The 21,375-nt window shown below is 37.7% G+C and overlaps 1 protein-coding gene across 1 annotated transcript in view; it reads right to left on the reverse strand.

Moving 5' to 3' along the window:
- Positions 1-21,375, reverse strand: part of LOC106478401 (sushi, von Willebrand factor type A, EGF and pentraxin domain-containing protein 1-like) — a 133,905-nt gene that overhangs the window by 12,290 nt on the left and 100,240 nt on the right. The window contains exons 32-35 of the mRNA XM_013938945.2: positions 9,554-15,358; positions 8,249-8,610; positions 1,926-2,105; positions 1,327-1,506 (exon numbers count right to left, since the gene is read on the reverse strand). Coding sequence (XP_013794399.1) covers positions 1,327-1,506; positions 1,926-2,105; positions 8,249-8,610; positions 9,554-15,358 — 6,527 coding nt within the window. The remainder of the gene's footprint in view (positions 1-1,326; positions 1,507-1,925; positions 2,106-8,248; positions 8,611-9,553; positions 15,359-21,375) is intronic.

Raw genomic sequence — 21,375 nt, forward strand, 5'->3', positions numbered from 1 at the left:
GAAAATAAGAAACAAAAGAAGGAGAAAGAGAAACACCCCAAGTGGATAGAAGGGGCTCAAGGACCTGGAGTTCAAGAAAAGTAGAAGGGTCATGAACAAAGGCCATAGAAAAGGAATCATGAAGATGAGGAGGATGAGGAAAACATTGATCAATGAGAAGTTGGAACAGAAAGGCATTGGCATGGGAATTAATGTAGGAGGGGGAAAGAAAGTTAGAAGATGGAGGTACATGAAGTAAAGGAACCCAAGAGTCATCAGGATTTACTGGTGAAAGAGAGATATAATGTCACCTAGCTGAGTAATGGGTATAGCAAACAAAGAAAGGGAGTTACCTGTTCCTTATCAGAAAGAGAAGAACAAGAAACAATAGCTGGAAGTAGACAAAGACAGCACAAATCATCTACTAGTGAGGCAGGCTCTACAGGAAATAAAATGAGGAGGGGGCCAGAAAAAAGAATGAGAGGAATAGAAAAATATGGGGAAAAGAAAGGACACAGCCGTGGAATAATGTCAAGAGAGAGTTTAGAAGGGTTAGGATTTTCTTCCTCAGGTAAAGCAGTGCCTGAAGCAAACTTTGGTGAAAATCATCGTCATCCTGGTCATGTTCAAACATGGGAGAAGGAATGTCAGCCAAATAGGCAGAAGGAGGAGGCCCAGCATGCATGTGAGAACCCACAACTCACTGAACAATGGCTGTTACATACTCTTCAGATATTGGGACTTCATTGGCCACAGTAGATACAGGTTCCATGTGAGTAACATCAGCTCCATCTCAGGACAAAGTAGAAGCCACCAGTACATCCGGTACATGAAAATTCATAGTGTAGGGTAAGCAGAAAAAATTGTTTTTAGTAAAATTAAGGAAACCAGTTAAACTTGAACTAAATTTAAGTTTCATAAGCTATCACAAATCTCACAGAAGTGATTAATAGTTTTAAAAACATGTCTGTTCAACACAATGCCAAGGAAAAGAATGAGGTTATTTCAAGTATACATGCTTAGGACAGCTACTGCATAAGGATGTTATGTCAGCCTTCCATTGGTGAAGGGCACTAGTGCAGTTTACGTTAAACACAGGTTTTTTAAGTGAAAGTTACCTCAAAGCAAGTGGCATGCAAATTTCATAGACTGATGCACAATGAATCAAGTTATTTGGTGTGGAGCTTTAAATGTACCATAAGAAATTGGGTCTTCAAGATAGCTGTTAACCAAAATCTCACACAAAATGACTGAAATGTGTATATTTCATGTGTACTACAGAGCATTCAATTATGAGAATTTACTGATATGCATTGTACGAATAAACATGTTTATGTTATGACTCACGTTTACAGCCACCAAAGTGATCAGTCCAAGATCCATCAGCCTGACAGTAAACAGTCAGTTCTTTTGTTGCCCTATAACCAGGTTTACAATGGAAAGTTACTTTATCCTTGTACGTGAAGTCCTCCTTATATTCCAATGGAATGATATGTGCTGGAAAGCGTGGAGGTGGACAGGTAACCACTGAAACATATGATATTATATAGATTGTACTTTTCCACAGGATATTGCATGTAACAAGTATTACAAAAAGTTATTTGTTTCTCTTATAGTTTTGAGCTTCAAAGTTATTACAAGTAACCCACAAGTTTTGTGTGATATTATGTTGAATATGAGTCAGTAAGCTCAAGGTTTAGAAGTATAATTATGATAAAGTTTTAAACTGTTTTCTTCTTTTTTACTGGTGTAAACAAAACAATAAGAATGTAACATGCACAAAGATTCATCAAGTTTGGTTCTATGTGATATTAAAATCCACATTTATATATTTTTATAGTTTATCACGAATAACCAAACTTAATTTAAGTTATCAGTGTGTGTGTGTGTTATACACAGAAAGGGAAACCAACTCAACAATGTATATTATCAAACAAACATTCTACCTTTACACACTGGTAATTCTTTGTTCCATGTCCCATCAGCAAGACACTGCGAAGTTTCCGAACCATAAAGTATGTAGCCTTCTTTGCATAAAAACTTTACTCGTGCTCCAAAATGACTGCCAGATTCATCTTGAAGAATGAAACCATTCTCAGGTGGTTTTAGTGGCTCACAGAAAACACCTGAATGATCAGTTTTAAATAGAAATTTCAGTTTTTGTCTTGACACTGTCATTTGACTAAACAGTATAATTGACCATGGCCAGCCCAGTTAAAAACATCTTTTACAAAAAATTGTAAACAAATATATCTTCAATATTTAATTAATTCTAGTAATGTTAACATTTTCTTTACCTGAAAATGTATTTTTGATAGATACATACACCTCTTCACACAGTTAAGCTATATTCCCTGTGCACTGGCCTTAGAGATTTGCAGGCCACTAGCCTTTAGTGAACTTCAATCTCATCTCACGATATTTCTCTTGAATTGAGATACTGCATAATTACGTCATTATGCAGCAAAACCGAGAGACCAATAGTTAAATAAGAAAATGTGCACTGGAAATGGGAATGATAGGTGGAAATTTGTATAAGGAGGTGAGTATCTATTTGGAATACATTTTCAGGTAAGGAAAATGTAACTTTGAAGACAATACCACACCTCCTCACACAGTGAAGCTAGAATCCCACTTTGAAGTCACCTGAATGAAGCTCATGGAGTGTGACACCCAATTGCAGGGGCTCTAAAGGGGCACACACACCCATGGGAGACTGCATCTCATCTCTTCAAAGGTATACCCTTTGTGTGGGAAGAAGGGAGGAAGGGGCAAACAAGTTACAGGTATGGGTAGAATAAGAACATGGCCTTCCAAGTACTTGAACACAAGATGTAAGAGAGCCTATATGTGTGTTGTTGTAAGATTGTATCTTGCGTGCTCACGTCAACTCTACCAGCAGACGTTATTGAGCTAACACTGTAGGAGAAGGGCACAGTATTCATGCACAGATAGGGGTATGGTGTGTGCACATCTTGACTCAATAGAATGGACATCAAGTACAGGAAGTAGACATGATTTGGTAGTGCATACTTTCCTCAATTCAAGTGAAAAGGTGACATCTGCAAGAGGAAGGAACATATGCATAGAGTGTGCTCACCTCAACTCTACTGAACAGACACGACTGCAGGATGAGGGTGTGGAATAGTGGTGTATGCTCACCTCAACTCCACTGGACAGTTGCACACTGCAGAAATAGAGAACAGTACTGTACTCTTTACTCACCTCAACTCAAATGAACACTCAGGCCACAGAATAAGGGCACAAATGGCATGTGGAATAGCTATACAAGAAATGACCTGCACTACATTGATAGTGTCACCACTGTCCCACTTTCCATTGTATTGGCACCCCTTGTTCTAGTCCCAGTGGTTAGGTCCCAATCAGTGAGGATTCTCCATGGCCTACTACTCCACCAACTAGGAAATGGTTAGTGGCAAGGATCTTCTGTGCTCCACTTAATGAGAAAAAGGGTCCAGATCTTCAATGATACTTCATTTCAGATATTTTTTTTTTACTGTAGACAGTGCGATGGGTGACTATGTAACCCTATTGTGAAAAGCCAAGAGCCAGGGAAGTGGGCAGAACACCCTTTGGTGCTGGTTTTATTCATGATGGTCTATGGAATAGTTACAATCTGTCTCAGACAACAGTCATATACAGAATCCACCATTAGAATATCACAAGTGCCCTTGCAGAACACTCCATCTCAGATATATGGAGCCAGGGCAGATGGTATGAATGATTTCCGTTATCCTGGCTTGATACAGATTTGGGAAAATAAATATACCCAGAGAGGCACCACCAGCCACCTGGTGGAACCCCATAAATGAAAGCTGTATAAAAACGGAAATGTACTCACCTGTCTAGAGATGGTGGATAGACTGTAGAATGGCAAATGGTAGCAGGCAGTAACCTCTAAGAGATGAGACTGCTAGATGGTGAAAATAGTGAGCAACAAAGGTGTGTGGAGTTAGCCCAAATACCCACCCGAAGGATGTCATTCAGTGGCCATTGGAAATGAGCGGTGAAGGAATGAATGAGGTGATGAACCAGATGGGAAAATGTGGAACAGTCTGTGAGCATCAACCCCCCAATGAGGAGTAGACCAAACATAGAAATTGACAGACCCAACCTGTAAGATTAAAAAGAGAGATGTCCCTGGAAGAAGAGGAATCCCAAGGAGTCAAGAGTCAGTGATAGAAGCCTTGGAAGTATGAAGTATGAGATAAGTAGCAATGAATGACACTGACAGAGCATACTAGTCAGTCTGGGTCTTTCAATCACAGAGGTATGAAACAGAATGAAGGGAGATAGGAGAGAAATAGCAGCTACCTTCCTAAGTAGCCAAAGTCTTAGAGAGGAAGGACTGGTCAAGACAAAGACGAATATGAGAGTGATGGAACGGAAGAGGGCAAGGAGGTCTATGGGCAAGAAAGGAATGGAACAAGGTGGTGGGAACTGGGGAGGAAAATAACCTGTGGTATCAAGAAAGGATAAATGTTGTGAAAAAAGTCCCTGATAATCAGCAGTGGTGGAGACTGCTAATCTATGTTCAAACAGCCATGCAAAGAAAGTGGAAAGATGGCTGACAATAGGGCAGTCAGGAGGACGTGGATGACATGTGGACCAACAACAAAAGACACATCACTTACATTGGTAGATTGATATAATAGAAAGGCAACAAGAATTAGAAAGAAGCTACACAACTGGAGAATGTGGTCTATGAGTGCTGGACTGGACAAATAACAAACATGAAGGTGGAGGAACGAGATTCTTGATGTAACAGAAATGTGTGAGGTTCAATCTTAAAAGGGTATCAGAGGAAGAGGGGTCAGGTTGTTAGGTGGCACAGTAGAGGGAACAATGGTTTAGCAAGCCAGAAAGCGATCACCAAGAGGACACAAAAAGAAGTGTCACGAATCAAGGCTAGGACCTGCAGTAAAAGACAGAGAGGTGGGTATAAATAAAGGAATAGATGAGAGCAGTTTTGGCTAAAAGCATCGATGGCCAAGGCCTATGGATTAGGAACAGGAGACCAGAAGAGAGGAAGCTTTGAATTGAGAGGCATGGCAAAGGCATCAATACATGTAGTCCCAATAGGGAGCCCACCAAATGGAAATATCTGAGAGTGAAGAGACCATTACATGAGAAAAATGTGTTCTGAACAAAAGAGGTGGTCTGCAACCAGGTTAATAGCATCTGGAATACAGCAGGGAATGAGATGAACCCATTGAGAATTGGCCCAATAGAAAAGGTACAGGGTTTGAAAGCAAAGGGGTTTCAATCAAATATCCTCTTAGCAATTGATACTGGAAACAAACATGGAGTTATTCGATTTGATTCTAACTAAGTGGCTCATTAGGAGGGGTAAGAAATATTAACTTGCCTGATGGACTGTCAGAAGTTTGAGCATATTCATATGAAGAAAGCACTCATCCAAAGTCCATGTGGCAAATGTGAGATTGTCATTTAGAGATGTTCAACAACCAGAGAGGGATGCATCAGTGAAGAGGTCTGATTTGGGTAGAGATAATGGAACACCATGGATGGCATTGGATTGGTCCAGCCACTGAGACAGATCACTGAGTAGAGGAGGAGACAGGTGAACAGTGAGGTTAAAGGTTCCCATAAGAGGTCCCACTGGTAGTGCAAGGACCATTGGAAAAGGTGCATATGTGTGTGACTCAAATGGGTAAGCAGTTTCAGTGAAGCCATAGTACCCAAAAGTGATAAAATGTCTTGTGCAGTATGAGAAGGAGAGGTGTAAATCTTGGTGGCCAGTAGTTCCTGAGCTCTCAGGCAGATTGGAGAAGGTTAAGATAGCTGAGAAAGGAGTTGAATAAAACTCCTAGGTGAACAAGATTTTGAGTGTAAGTGAGGAAAGATTTGAAAGTTTCCCATAGAAGAAGGGAGGTATAAAAGAAGGACCCTTCTTAGGAGTAGGAAAGGAGAAGCCAATTGTCCATGTAGAAATTGCAGTCCTTGTCTGTTCAGATGGTGAGTAAAGGCCCTGAAAATGCAGTTGAAGACAGAAGGGACTGACAAATGCTGAACAGAAAAGCTCAAAACTGGAAGATACGATCCTAATGGATGAAATGAAGGAAATGTCATAAGGACACTGAAATGGGGATATGCAGAACACATCTGAAATGTTGACATTGGTTATCCACACTCTAGGTGAAAGTGTGGAACAACCAGGAAGCAACTGAGGGAGCAAAAGATCGATAACTGGATGCCAATCCCAAGCCTTTTTAGGAACCATAGAGAGACAAGAGTAAAACTCTGGAGATGCGTTCTACATCCTCTCTATGGTGTGCTTGTCCAGCAAGTCCAACAAAGCCTCCTCAAGATGTTGTAGATAGATAGACTGATAGAGAGGAAAGGAAAGAGGATGAGAATTAAGAAATGAAGGGGAGATAAATGGAGAAAAAGTTCATATTACCTAGAGTAACTCATCTGTTGATGGAAAAGTGTGACCACAGGTGTGTAATCCATGATAGACAGGCCCCACGGGACCAGACCCAATGTGGTACTCACCAAAAAGCTTAGTGGGTCTAACACTAGGTAGAAGAGGAAGCTGGAAAGTGGGAATCAAAAGATGGAAAACAAAAAGGGGCTTGGACAATGTACAAAGGTGGAGGAGGATTGGGACAATGTGGAAACTAAGGATAAAAGTGAATATTGATTATAGGAAACCTCTGCCTGTGATTCAATAGAAACAGAAATAATTCCAAAATCTTCAGGGCAAAGAAAGACACAAGGCAAAGATTCTGTAAAAATAAAGAATAAAATCAAACTTGGGAAAGGAGAGTATCCTTACCCAACAATAGAGGAGTCAAGTGAGCAGGGACAGGGCAGAAGAAGTGGAATTGGTCAAAATGGAAAAGAGAAAAGAATGAAAATTCTCAGAAATATCATCAGTGGTAGGGTGGAATGCCTTGGACATGAAGTGGAGAGAAAGGAGAGATAATGAAGCATGGTAAGAAGGATCAAGTGAAGACAGGAGTATTGGGCACTGGAAAGTGAAACTGATGCCAAAGAGGGATTCCAAATTTTGGGAATGAAGAAAGTGGAATTCAGAATGAGGATATAAGAATCAGATAGACTTGAAGAACAAGGCATGAGATTACTGAAATGTAGTTGGTCAAGAATAGAATAAGTATGAATTCTAATTTCAGGAGGAGTAAAAAATAAAATGTCATTAAGGTTTGGATTATGAAGGAGGAAACGAGAAGAGTCACATGACACAAGGGAAAGAGAAAGAACGATACATACCTGTGATATTAGGTTCTGATAAACCTAGGAAGTTTGAGAGTCTTCCTCAACCAGAAAAGGAAGTTCCAAAGCTAAACTGAATACGAGGAATAGAAACACTTGAAGAAGGAACGAGAGCTAAAGATACTGATTGCATAAGGGGACCTACTACCCTATGTACAATAGTTGTAATGTCATCCTCAGTCAATGCATATCCAGAAGCCATAGTTGATACATAACCTGTGTGAAAATATTCTTCACTCACACAAGTAGTAGTAGATGTCACATGAACTTGTGAGTTCAATCTCGTTAAATTGAAGAGACAAAAACACATCTGACGTGTTCGGTGCCAAGACAAAATGAAGATTTGAGTGTAATTGCATAGAGGAAATTAGTGCACATGGAGGTGAGTTGCCCTTCTATTCGTGGAGAGCTTTTGCTGCATAATGACATCATCATGCAACAGCACAATTCACGAGAAATCTCGTGAGATTAGGTGAGAGTTCACTAAAAGTTAGTAGCATGCAAATCTCTAAGCCAGATGCACAGGGAAGATAGCTTAACTGTGTGAAAAGGTGTGGTATCGTCTTGAAATACTGCTGAGGTTTTCTATGTATTTTACACAGAAAATGAGTAATTTCATCAAATTGTTCTGCCTGTTATTTACAATGAATGTTATAGTAGGCAAAAATAAGAAATTGTTCAATATGGTGCTACATGTGGACCCAACTGATAGTGAATGATTTACAAAATGAAATCTGTCACTGAATGGTTAAAAAGCTGTTCAAACAAAATTCTAAACTTTTATATTCATTGTCTAAACTAAATATGATGATTTTCTATTACTATCATTTATTTTATTTTAACATATTTAATTGCTACAGTTACAATAAAATCCTTTAATAGATATTGCTATCTATCTAAATGATGTCTAAAATAAAAGACATCACATATGATTCTGAAGAAGTACTTCTAATGTTGAAAGTAATGAGAAAAAAAAAGAGTGACTCACGCAGACAGACGGGTGTCTCTCCACTCCAGGTGCCATCTTCTTGGCAAAAGCTTGTATTTTGACCAAAATGTTGATAACCATCTAGACATCTATACAGCACAACATTCTGATAGGTAAAATATTCACCCTCCACAACTCCATTATCTGGGGCAATTGGCTTTGGGCAAGAGACTGGTACACACTTGGGGAGCTCACCATGCCATTCTCCATGCTTGTTACATACTACACTAGGTTTCCCTTCTCTAATGAAACCTCGTTGGCAGCTATATACAGCAGAACTACCATATTCAGAGTTAGGGGCCTCAACCTGGCCATATTCCACAGTAGGAGGGATACCGCACGAAACTTTTACACAAGAAATACTGAAGAGAAAAACATACAGTGGTACCATTGAAAACATTTGCAAAGAATATAACTTTGCTGAACAGCAATTGGAAGTTTTGTGTTTTAAAAATACCACTTATAAAACACAAATTTAATTAAAGTAAATCCTAACTTTCATTCCATATGACTCAGAATATATCAGCATTTCTATGAAAAGTTTTTTAAATTCAATTTGCTTAAAAAGCAAATAGGTATTTCAGAAACAACAGATATATATAGCATATAGAATATTAAACATACTTTACTTTGATGTCTTAAAGGGGATTTTAATCCTGTTTTAGTAAATAACTATTTCTTTACTAAATTAATAAACCTGGTTAGAAATGACTCTAAAGAAATTTTATTTGGATCATAACTCTACCATATATTACATTACAGACTATTTTTCAATCATATAAAAACACTAATTTTGTCAGTAAATGTTTTTAATTTTTTCAACTGTTAAGGGTAACTTTTTCATTAAAATGTTAATGATCAATTATGTATTTATGTAAACTATAAATGAAAACAATATATTTGAAGTCCATCTTTTAGTACTAATAATAGTAGTTTTCTTTAGAATCTTTTAAGTCAATCATGATAATCCTGTAGCATCAAGCAGTACCTAAAATATTATTTCGTAGAAAATCAATATATTTTGCTTGGGTTATACAACACTAGTTATTCCTGATATGCTTCAAAGAGAAGGAATTTGACATTTATCTTTATTTTCTCAAATTTTCCCAGTATACTCCTAATGACACCTAGTATTTTTCTGTAACTGCATTACAACAATATTTTGAAAATTGTTTTTTTTGTTTTTTTTCTACAAGGAGACATTACTTTCCTATTTTATCATATTTTAAGGCCTAAATGTATAAGATATTGTAGTTGTGTTGGTCTTATAATGCAAATAAAAATATTTGTCATTTGCTTGCTTACTTTTGAACTTTCCACTCTTTCCCACTCATGCACTGATGGGTCTTTTGTCCATGAACTGTATACCCATCATTACACTCATATGTCACTTCTGTAAAACCATCTTTATGTTCAACATGGATTGTTGCATGATGAAGAGTTGGTGGTGGACCACACGGAACACCAACACATTTTGGACGGCTACCTATCCACTTCCCATTGGACTCGCATACCAATACATTTCCACCTTGCAATTCATATCTATCCTCACAACCATATAATACAGAACTTCCATACTTGTGTTGAGGTCGCTTAGAGTCAAGAAAGTATAATCGAGAGTGCGGAGGGAAAGGAGGAGGTCCACAATCAACCAAGATACATAAAGGAGGCTCTCCATCCCACTTGCCATTTTTTTTACACTTTCTTCTTGCTTTACCCACCAGTTCATATCCAGTCTCACACTTGTATTTTACAACACTACCAAGTTGGTAAGGCCCCTTCTCTACTAATGCATGTTCTACAGGATCTAGTTCATCACAGAGATAGCGATGACAAGTTGGTATTGAATCGGACCATGTTTTATTTGGTCTACACATAATTTTATCTACTCCTTCAAGTTTGTAGCCTGGATCACATCCAAATTTGATGACTGCATTTAACATAAAATCAGATCCATGAACTTGCCCATTGCTTAAAGACACAATTGGTGAGCATGAGATAATATTACAGCTGGGAGCTTCATGACTCCACGTGCCATTTGCCTGACATGTCCTCTCCCCAGATCCTTGAAGTTCATATCCTTCCCAGCAAGCATACTGAACCTTGCTACCAAAAATGCTAGCACTTGGAAATGCCATTCCATGTTCTGGTGGTGGAGGGTGAGGACATTTAACTGGAGTACAAAAGGGGTTTTCTTTACTCCAGGTCTTATTAATTTGGCACGTTCTCTTTTCTGGTCCCTCAAGTTCATATCCCACATTGCAAATATATTGCACTACTGAGCCAAACTTGAGGTCTTTCACAATTACATGGCCATTTTCTGGATTAGAAGGATGTGGACATTGAATGGGAATACATTGGGGTGTGTTTTCATTCCAGGTTTTATCTGCTTGACATTTTCTTCTGATCAATCCCTGTAGCTCATATCCTTCATTACAAACATATTTCACTACTGAACCAAAAACGAGATCTTTTACAAATGCATGACCATTTTCTGGATCAGGAGGATGAGGACATTCAATAGGAGAGCAATGTGGCATTTTCATGCTCCAAGTTTTATCAGCCTGACAAGATACCTTTACTGGGCCATAAAGTTGATATCCTTCATTACACATATATTCTATTGTAGAACCAAATATAAGATCTTTCACAGTTACACGACCATTTTCTGGATTAAAAGGTTGAGGACATTCAATCGGAGAGCAATGTGGCATTTCATTGCTCCAAGTTTTGTCAGCCTGACAAGTTCGTTTTATTGAGCCATGAAGTTCATATCCTTGGCTACAGACAAATTTTACTTCAGAACCAAATGTAAGATTTTTAAGAATTGTATTTCCATTATCCAGGTGAGGAAGATGTGGACATTTAACTGGGAAACATCTTGGTTCATCATTGCTCCAAGTTCTATCTTCTAAACAGGTTCTCTCTTTTGGACCATTAAGTTCATAGCCTTTATTACAAATATACTTGATTGTTGAGTTGACTTTGACATCTCTGACAATTATATTACCATATTCTATATCAGGTGGATGAGGACATTGTATAAGTACACAGAGAGGGTTGTTTTCGCTCCATGTTTTGTCTGCTAGACAAGTTCTCTCTTTGGTTCCTTGAAGTTCATATCCCTTCTTACAAACAAACTTTACTACAGATCCAAACTTAAGATCTTTTAAAATTAGATGCCCATTTTCTAAGTCAGATGGATAACTACATTCTACTAGCACACACTGTGGGCTGTCCTTGCTCCATGTTTTATCCCCTAGACAGGTTCTTTTTGCTGGACCATGTAGTTCATAGCCTTGATTACATTTATACTCCACTACAGACCCATATTTTAGATCTGTTACGAATGAATGACCATTTTCTGGATCAAAAGGACGTGAACATTCTACCAGAATACAACGTGGGTTATCTTTGCTCCAGGTTTGATCAGCTAGACAGGTTCTTTTTGCTGGACCAAGCAGTTCATACCCTTGGTTACATACATACTCAATTACAGATCCAAATGTAATATCTCTTACAATTGCAAGACCATTTTCTGGATCAGGTGGATGTGGACATTCCACTAGAGAACAAATTGGATTTTCTAGGCTCCAAGTTTTATCAGCTTGACAGGTTCTTCTAAATGGTCCAAGTAGTTCATATCCTTTGTTACAAACATACTCAATTTCAGACTTGAATCTGTTTTCCTTTAAAATAACGTGACCATTTTCTGGATCAGCTGGATAAGGACATTCAACTGGTTCACAAATTGGTTCCTTATCGCTCCAAGTTTTATTTGCTAGACAAGTTCTTTTTTTTGCACCATGTAGTTCATATCCTTCCTTACAAATATAGTCTATAAAAGACCCAAAGAGAAGATTTCTTATTATTGTATGGCCATTTTCTGGATCAGGTGGATGAGGACATTCAAGTGGAACACATCGTGGATTATCAGTGCTCCAAGTTTTATCTGCCTGACAAGTTCTTTTACGTGGACCAAGTATTTGATATCCTTGATTACAAATATATTCGATTACAGACCCATATATCAGTTCTCTTATAAAAACACGACCATTTTCTGGATCAGATGGATAAGGACATTGAATTGGAATACACTGTGGATTGTTCCCACTCCACAATTTATCTGCCTGGCATGTTCTTTTTGTCTGACCAAGTAGTACATATCCTTGTTTACATTCATATTCAATCACAGATCCAAAACTAAGGCCTCTTACAAATACATGACCATTTTCAGGATCAGATGGATGAGGACATTCAACAGGAATGCATTGTGGATTGTTTTTACTCCAAGTTTTATTTGCTAAGCATGTACGTTTAGAAGGACCAAGTAGCTTATATCCTTGGTTGCAGACATACACAATTTCAGAATCAAATTTGAGATCTTTAACAACTGTGTGTCCATTTTCTGGATCAGATGGGTGAGGACATTCAACAGGTGTACAATATGGGAGGTTGTTGCTCCATGTCTTATCTGCTAGACAAGTTCTTTTTCGTGAACCATGTAGTTCATACCCTTGATGACAAGAATACTCAATTATAGACCCAAATGTTAGATATTTTATCAGTACATGACCATTTGTTGGATTTAATGGCCGAGGACATTCAATTGGAAGACACTGTGGATTATCTTCACTCCAGGTTCTATCTGCTTGACAAGTTCTTTTTGTTGGACCACTCAAGTCATATCCTTTATTACAAAAATACTCAACTACTGACCCCAACCTAAAATCATCTACAACAGCTCGACCATTCTGTAGATCAAATGGACGAGAACATTCAATGGGAATACACTGTGGATTATCTTTGTCCCACGTTTTATCTGCCTGACAGGTTCTTTTTGATGGACCATGTAGATCATATCCTTTGTTACAAAAATACTCAATTACAGAGCCAAATCTAAGACTTCTAACGACTACATGTCCATTTCTTGGATGTGATGGATGTGGACACTTAACTGGAATACAGAGTGGTTTATCTTTGTTCCAAGTTTTATCTTCTAAACAAGTTCTCTTTGCTGAACCGTTTAGGTAATATCCTTGATTACAAACATATTCAATTACAGATCCAAATCTAAGATCTCTTCCAATTGTATGGCCATTTTCTGGGTTAGATGGATGAGGACATTCAACTGGGATACAGTGTGGCTTATTATGGCTCCAGGTTTTATTTGCTTGACAGATTCTTTTTCCTAGACCATGTAATTCATATCCTTTATTGCAAACATATTCTACTACAGAGTTAAACTTTAGATCATCTACTATGGCACGTCCATTTTCTAATTCTGATGGTTTGGGACAAAAAATAGCCTCACAACTAGGTTCATGATGGGTCCACTGTTGGTCCATAAGACAAGTGCGCAAAGATGGTCCAACTAGCTGATAACCTACATTACACTGGTAAGTTGCAGAAGATCCAACAATTAGTTCATTTAAGATGATCTGACCATGTTCTGGATTATTAAGGGGCTTACACTTAACTGCTATGCAAACTGGTTCCTTACCACTCCAAGACCCTTCTTGAGTGCATGTACGACTGACATTACCTACTATACGGTAGGCAGAGTTGCATTTGTATGTAGATGTTGCTCCAAACCCTAGAGAGGTCCATGTTACTTCTCCATGTGAGATGACTTGAGGTTTAGGACACAAAATTGGCTGACAGGTGGGCTGGCTAAATGACCAGGAGCCATTAGCCAAACATTCTCTCAAAGGTGGACCTATTAGACGAAATCCTGTGGCACAGGCATATTTTACACGACTTTGAAATACTGTACTGGTAAACTGTGTCTCACCATGCTGTAGTAATGTAGGCGGAGCACAAGAAACTGGTCTGCAAGTAGCTGGTCCACCTGTCCATGTCCCATCTTCTTTACAGGTTAAAACTCTGTCACCATCCAACACATATCCAGGTTTACATCTGTAAAGAACTCTATCACCATAGTGAAAAACATCTGTTCTTGATTCTTCTAGGATCATGCGGCTATCCACAGTGATATCCCCTCGTGGTCTGTTGACTGACAATTCTGCTCTCTCCAGAGGCTGTGTATTCGAAAATGTAGGTTTTGCCAAGACCACAATATCACCATGCTGAAGTGAACTTGGAATTGGACAGGAAACTTCCTCACAAACTGGAGGTTTTGAAGACCATAACCCATCCTCTTTGCACTGTAAAATATTATACCCATGCAGTTGGTATCCCCTGTCACAAGTGTATGTCACATTCGCCTGGTAATGAAAGTCTCTCCCATACCATTCACCAAACTGTATGGTCAGTGGTTTGGGGCAAAGAATAGGTTTACATCTTGGAGTTTCACTGCTCCAAGTGTTGTCAATCTGGCAGGTACGATTAGACTCCCCAACCAGTACATAGCCTCTGTCACAAACATATGTAATAGTTGTTCTATAATGGTAGTCTGTAGCAATGATTTGACCATGGGGTATGTTCTCTGGTCGTGGACAAGTAGTACCAATACATTTAGGAAAGTGTCCACTCCATTCTTCATTCTCATTACATTCTAGAATAGAATCCCCAATGAGCTCCCAGCCAGAATCACACAAATATTGGATTTTGCTTCCAAATTTGTAATCTTCTCCTATAATTTTACCAAACAATACAGATGGAGGGGTTGGGCAAACTACAGGCTCACAAATAGGAAAAGTGCCTTCCCACTTTCCTTCTCTGTTACACATTAATGGGCTAGAATAAGAAGCTAATAGCTTGAAACCTTTGTCACAAACATAGTGAAGAAGAAAACCAACAGGGAAGTTTACTGTCTGATAGTGAGCATGTGGAATGTCTGGTGGTTGTACACACTGAATTTCTTCACACTTGGGATTTTCACCAGTCCAAGACTGGTCTGCTGAACATATCCTTATATGTTGCCCTACTAGGTGGTATCCCTCCTGACACTGGTAATGAGCCTGATCTCTGTAATGTAATCCAGTGAAACGTACGTGACCATTAATGGGACCTCTGATTTCTGGACACGAGACAGGATGACACTGAGGTTTATCACCACTCCAAGTCCCATCTGGTAAGCAAGTTCTTTCAATCACTCCCTCAAGTCTGAATCCATTGTCACATGCATACTGCACTTTATCACCATACCTAGAATAGCAAAGCATTTTTGAGCTGATTAGTGACAAATAATTAGTAACTATATTCAAAGTTAAAAGAGCTATATGTGATGGTTGCATTGCAGTGTAAATGAATTTAAAAAAACAAAACATTTTACCTTGTTTTATCGATTTTGTTACAACAGAAAAATGCACCATACTGCAAAATACATTCTGATATATTTTACAATTAATAATTTAGGTTTTCGAATAAAAGTTATTATACTGTTATAAACCTTTATGTATTATTTAAGTTATTGTAAGCAAACTCAAATATTTCCACAGTTATATTATTTATGGATGATAACCCCTTTACCACTAGTAATATGACAATTCTTTCCAGAGTACATATATCTTCCATACTACTTGCTTCTGTGTTATACTTGATAAACTGGGTAACTAACAGTAGAAAACACACCTGTTTAGATATCTAATACTGATTATTTTCAGTATACTTACCAGGCAACATAGATAAAAAATTATCAAAATAACAAAAGCTTTGTATAGAATAGCTGTTAAAAAAAATGTACACAAAGAACTTATTAACCAATGTGCACAGGTCAGTCAGTTGGGCCAACCTCATTTTGGGAAAGGAAAGTGGACTATAATTCTGAATCTACTATGTGTATGTACAAGAAATGTGGCAAGTATTTAGTAAAATGGACAAATCTGTTGTAAACAAAAATCAGATAAGTTATGAAATTATTTATGCTAAGGATATGTTTGTAAATTGATGACATCAGTCTGACTCAGACTCTGACAGATTGTAGTGCAATTTAATGTTTGTGAAGAATAAAAATACTTTTGCCCTTCTTACACTTTGCGTATTGCATTTGCATAGGCTGCTGCTTGGCCAGCATAGTGTCTTGATCCTCTCCCTTTAAAGATAGTCCTTCACTTGAAGGAATAAAATTGAATATAAGATATCCTCACATAGAGTGGAATTTCCTCTTTATTCCACATCTGTTGCATACAGTGCATGAATATTACAAACCTTTTTATCCCTGTGGCATGGAGCAGTCGTCTTGGAATCTGCACTGTCAGATCTATCAAAGTGGTCCAAATTGTTGGCTTTAATCAAAATTTTGGTGTACTTGTCACATTGACAGTGACTTTCACAAAATCCAGATGTCCCACACCCTGGACAGAGATGCATCCCAATATCACCTGACCCTGTGAATGCTTCAGAGTTACATTCAAACATGTTGGATGAAATTCTTCTCCACATCAATATCATACAAAGTGTTTCACATCAGACCCATGAAGGTTGAACTTTGATTCACCTGAAAAGATCATTTTGCTCCACATTGCTTCAATCCAGTCAGTAGGCTCTTTGGTTCAGTTGAGCATCATCTTATTGATGAGTAGGGGTTTCTTTCTTGGCCATTTTTCTTGGACACCAACTAAACACAGACAAGACCAAACAGTATACACAGTGACAGTGACCCCTGAAGTTTCCTGCCATGCTCCTTTGATCTGTGAGTGACAGTTAACAATTCTGCAGGCTAATGTGTTTCAGAACACAGTTATCAGCTGCTATGGAAGCTTTCTTTAAACCCCTTCCCTTCCACCACTCCACAACTAGTCTTTTATATATCTCTTCAGACATGTGGCTCACAGTAAAATAGTTAAACTTACTTCTTCTAGCAACCTGTATTGTCAAAAGTCCTTCTTTTCTCAAAGAAATAATGACTGCTTTTTCCTTGGGATTAACTTGCAACCTTTGGTCATGGTAGCATCACATGCATGTATTAGCAGATAGGATTCTAAACATACTCTTAATACCTCTATTTATAGGCAAAAAACGGCTGATGCAATACCCAGACAACCTATAAAACAGCTGATGTAATAATTAGACAGTACTGCATCATTCATGAAACACATTTGCACCTACATGCATTAGAGCCTCAAAACAGATTATGATTCCAAATAAAAAAGTGTGATAGAATTGGATGTTGGATTATGCAATCAATTTTTTCACCACTGCACTTGTTTTTAGTACATGAAACCAGTGGAACTTTAGTATATTTTTCTGTTAAATTTAAAAACTATTATTCAAGAGAGCATACAGTATGTTTTATTTGTTATGAATTAATAATTTATATACTTTAATACTGAGTCTCTACATCAAGTGTAGTGGCTTTGTTAAATCAGTCTTGACCACTTAATTCTGGCATTGTACAATCCTGATAAGTTATGCCAGAACAGACTTTATCTTATGCTGAAGTGTTGCTGGGTTTCAAAACTGGCATCAGCATCAGGAAGGTATAATCATTTTTCAGAGTAACTGGAACTCTCAAACATGTGTTGACTCTACAAACAATTGCCTCAGAACTGTGGTAAATGTGTATGAAGCCATCCAGTGAGAAGTTTCTTCATTTGTAAGTGGATGGAATGCAGAAAATTCACTGTAATGATGCAGTGCTATGTTGAGATTGAAAAAGGTTCAATTGAGAGGAGAGTCATTCATGTGCTGTTTTGTTTATAGTATCGATTTCATGAACTTCAAACCATAAAGGAGGCCTTTCTGTATCTTACAATGATGTTCAATAGCTTTGCTGCTGGTCAGAGATTTTGAACAACTAAAATATAGTGAAGTCCTGACCAAGAAGCCATGAACTCTTCATGGGTTCAACACAGAAAGCATGAACTTCATGATTTTGTTTATTTTTTCTCAGGAAAGTATCTCTTTATTTTGTAATAGGGAATGAAAAAAAAAAGTAGCGCTTGATGGAGTCCCTCAAATTCTTCCTGCAGCCAGAAGGATATTGTTAAGAACTCACATTTATGATGCCTATGTTGAAGCTACTGTCTCTTTAACATGGTTGAACATATTTTGAGGACATCCTTCTTCTAGTTGATATCCACTCTGACTCACAGAAAAATCCAATTTTCCTAATGAATGATAGCTTTGATCTCATCAAATGGATAACTGAATCATTGCCTATGTTGGTAGACCAACAAGACAAAACACTAACAGAAATGGATATTTCTTGGACCTACCTAAAGCATAGTATTTATCAGCATATTGGGAATGAAATCGGTCAATGTGCACTACATAATATACCATCAGAAATGGCTTCAACTGCAAGTGATTAATTTATGCTTACAATCCCATTGTCTTGAGGCAGATACAAATATGTATTTTAATTCTTTAAATAAAGTAAGAGAAATTTCCTGAATTCTAAAGCTGTAATATCTACTATAGTAGTATTGGATGCATGTTATCAGAGAGCTAGACTATTTATAAGTAATTATATGAAAGTAGTGAATTAACAACTTGCAGTAGTGAAGATTTCAACTACTATGAGAGATAGAAGTCAACTCATGAAAGTCTCTGATGAAGCTCTAGTCATTATGGACTTCAAGATGAAATTCAAGCTGATATACTTCTGAGAAAAGATAGTTGATCATTATTTTAAGATAGATGTAAATTGGTATGGTGTAATGGAAGAAGAGGCTCCAACTGTTACTGTAGTGAATAAGACATACTTTGACCATCTTTTGGAGAAGAGTAGTAAACGTGATTGAGATTCTGTAGTTTCGATGATGGAGACAATGTTGTTACAAATGAGGAAAGACCTGTCTTATGTAAAGCAGATTGTTGTACAGACAGATAATGAAACCTGATATCAAAATACTTTACTACCTCAGGATATCCCGTTGTTGGCTTACAGTTGTGGAATTCAAATCACAAGATTTATTCACATGGAAACACAAGATGGCAACACAGTGCTTGATGATCATTTTGAAAAACCAATGGAGTTCTGAAAACATGATTGAAGGAATGAAACAATTTTGCCACACTAAAACAGGGAGTTGTTGAACTCAAATCATATAACAGTCTCTCTAATACCATTGTGAAGCTGGTAGAAGGTGATTAAAAAAGGTGCTGAAACATGTGTAAAGCCTGGTGGGGTAACTCAAGTAGTTTTTCAAGAGAGTTAATGATAGCTTTGTCGTTTATGGTATACCAGTCAATGAGGCTTATGAACTCTCCAATGTAAAAGATGTATTTTCCTTTTGCTCTGACTTTTGCTTAAAACTGTTAGAGTATTCTGGAGAAGTTGATGGTCTTGTAATTGATATGAAACTTAGTCAGAGCAAGAGCATTTTGAAACCTGGACCAGTTCACATTGAAGATAACTTAGATGCAGGAGAGGAGATGAAATAGGCATACTAGGAAATGAAAATGGAAGTTAAAGGATTAGAGAATAGTGAAAATAACAGCAAGATATGGATGATGATTATTCCTTAGCAGATGTAGATAACCTGAGAGAGGAACTACTTGATCCCCAAGCAACATCAGATCCAATATCAAGAATTCGTGACAACTAAAAGACAAAAAAGAGGTAACAATCCTAGTGAAAAAACCACAGTGCATCTACTGCAGAGGAAGGAGCTCTTGATATTGGGATGGCATCCCAAGACATCATTGTCTATACATTATGGGAATCTCTAATGATAAAGCTAACAAATGAGCTTGGTTTGAAAGATGTCAGAAAGTAGACTATGTAGTTACACAGCAATTCTTCACAGGCTGAACTAGATGTACAAGTAGGGAGTAAGTAGCAGTGTTTTGATCAGAAATAGATAAAATGTTTGATATCAGTCAGGCCAATAAATCCAGCATGAAGGACCCAGGCCATAAGCTTGAGGAACTTTGAAAAAATCATCACAATAGGTTTGATCAGCTTAGTAAAAGCAAGATCTAGACAGAATAGAGATAGTAAAGCTCATAAGTCAGGCAAAAAGTACAGGTACAAAAAAAGTTAGAGTATAGGTGCTTTTTAGCACAGTTTGTGGCAAAAAGACCAAATATCAAACACAGGGAGGGTCTGGAAGCATACAGAGCAAGTTTTGGCACCGATGCTGAGGACTTATCTTCTGACAGCACGATCAAATTTGAGACAGAAGAAAAGTATTACTTACCACTTGATTTACTGAAAACAATATGGCAAACTACACCTTAAATACCAAACTTGTAGATTTAGCCGATCTCCACCCACCTAGCAAATTTGTCAGATATTCTCTATTCAACTCACAGGTGTAGTGTTAAAAATGTCTGAGAAACATTTGCAAATCATTTTAAATCTTGAGAAATGTATGGATAGTCAATAATTCTATAGTTTTGCTTGTTTGTTGGTTTTGAATTTTGCACAAAGCTACACAAGGGCTCTCTGCACTAGCTGTTCCTAATTTAGCAGTGTAAGACTAGAGGGAAGGCAGCTAGTCATCACCACCCACCGCCAACTCTTGGGCTAATCTTTTACTAAAGAATAGTGGGATTGACCATCACATTATAATGCCACATGGCTGAAGTGGTGAGCATATTTGGTGGGATGGGGATTCGAACCCGCAACCTGCAGATTAGGAGTCGAGCATCCTAACCACCTGGCCATTCTGGGCCAGTCTATAGATTTTCCTATCTAATATATGTTAAATGTTATTTACATGTTCTAAAAAGTATATATAAAAAAAAGTTCATTAATTACCCCAAAAGTGATTATATATCAAATAACAATAATATTTGAGTTTATACACACCATTCAGTAGTAGTTGTTATATCAACAGCAGACTGGTAAGAGTTAATTAATGAGAGTATTTTGCTGACAATACAAGTCAGATAGAAGTGTAACCCTAGGCAGCATTATTTGAATTTATTAATTTCTTAGAAAATACTTGATACTACAGACACATTATGATATATCCTCACATCTCTGCAACCAACGTAAACTCAAGTGTGTATGTACAGTCTGGTCAGGACCTGAAATATTTGCCAAAAACACAACATAATATTAAAGAGCAACAAGGGACCTTCTGGTCCATCTAGAATATCCTAAGCATTAAAAAACTTCAAAGCAGGCCTTATCATTCAAACATTTATCAAGTTTTCCTTAAGCTCCTTTAACTTAACTGCATCTACCGCATCCAAAGGCAACCTGTTCCAGAGACCAACCATGCTATTACAGAAATAAAGCTTTCTTAGCTGCTGATGACTCCTCTTCT

This window comes from Limulus polyphemus, unplaced genomic scaffold (assembly GCF_000517525.1).
Source record: "Limulus polyphemus unplaced genomic scaffold, Limulus_polyphemus-2.1.2 Scaffold208, whole genome shotgun sequence".
NCBI classification, from domain to species: Eukaryota; Metazoa; Arthropoda; class Merostomata; order Xiphosura; family Limulidae; genus Limulus; species Limulus polyphemus.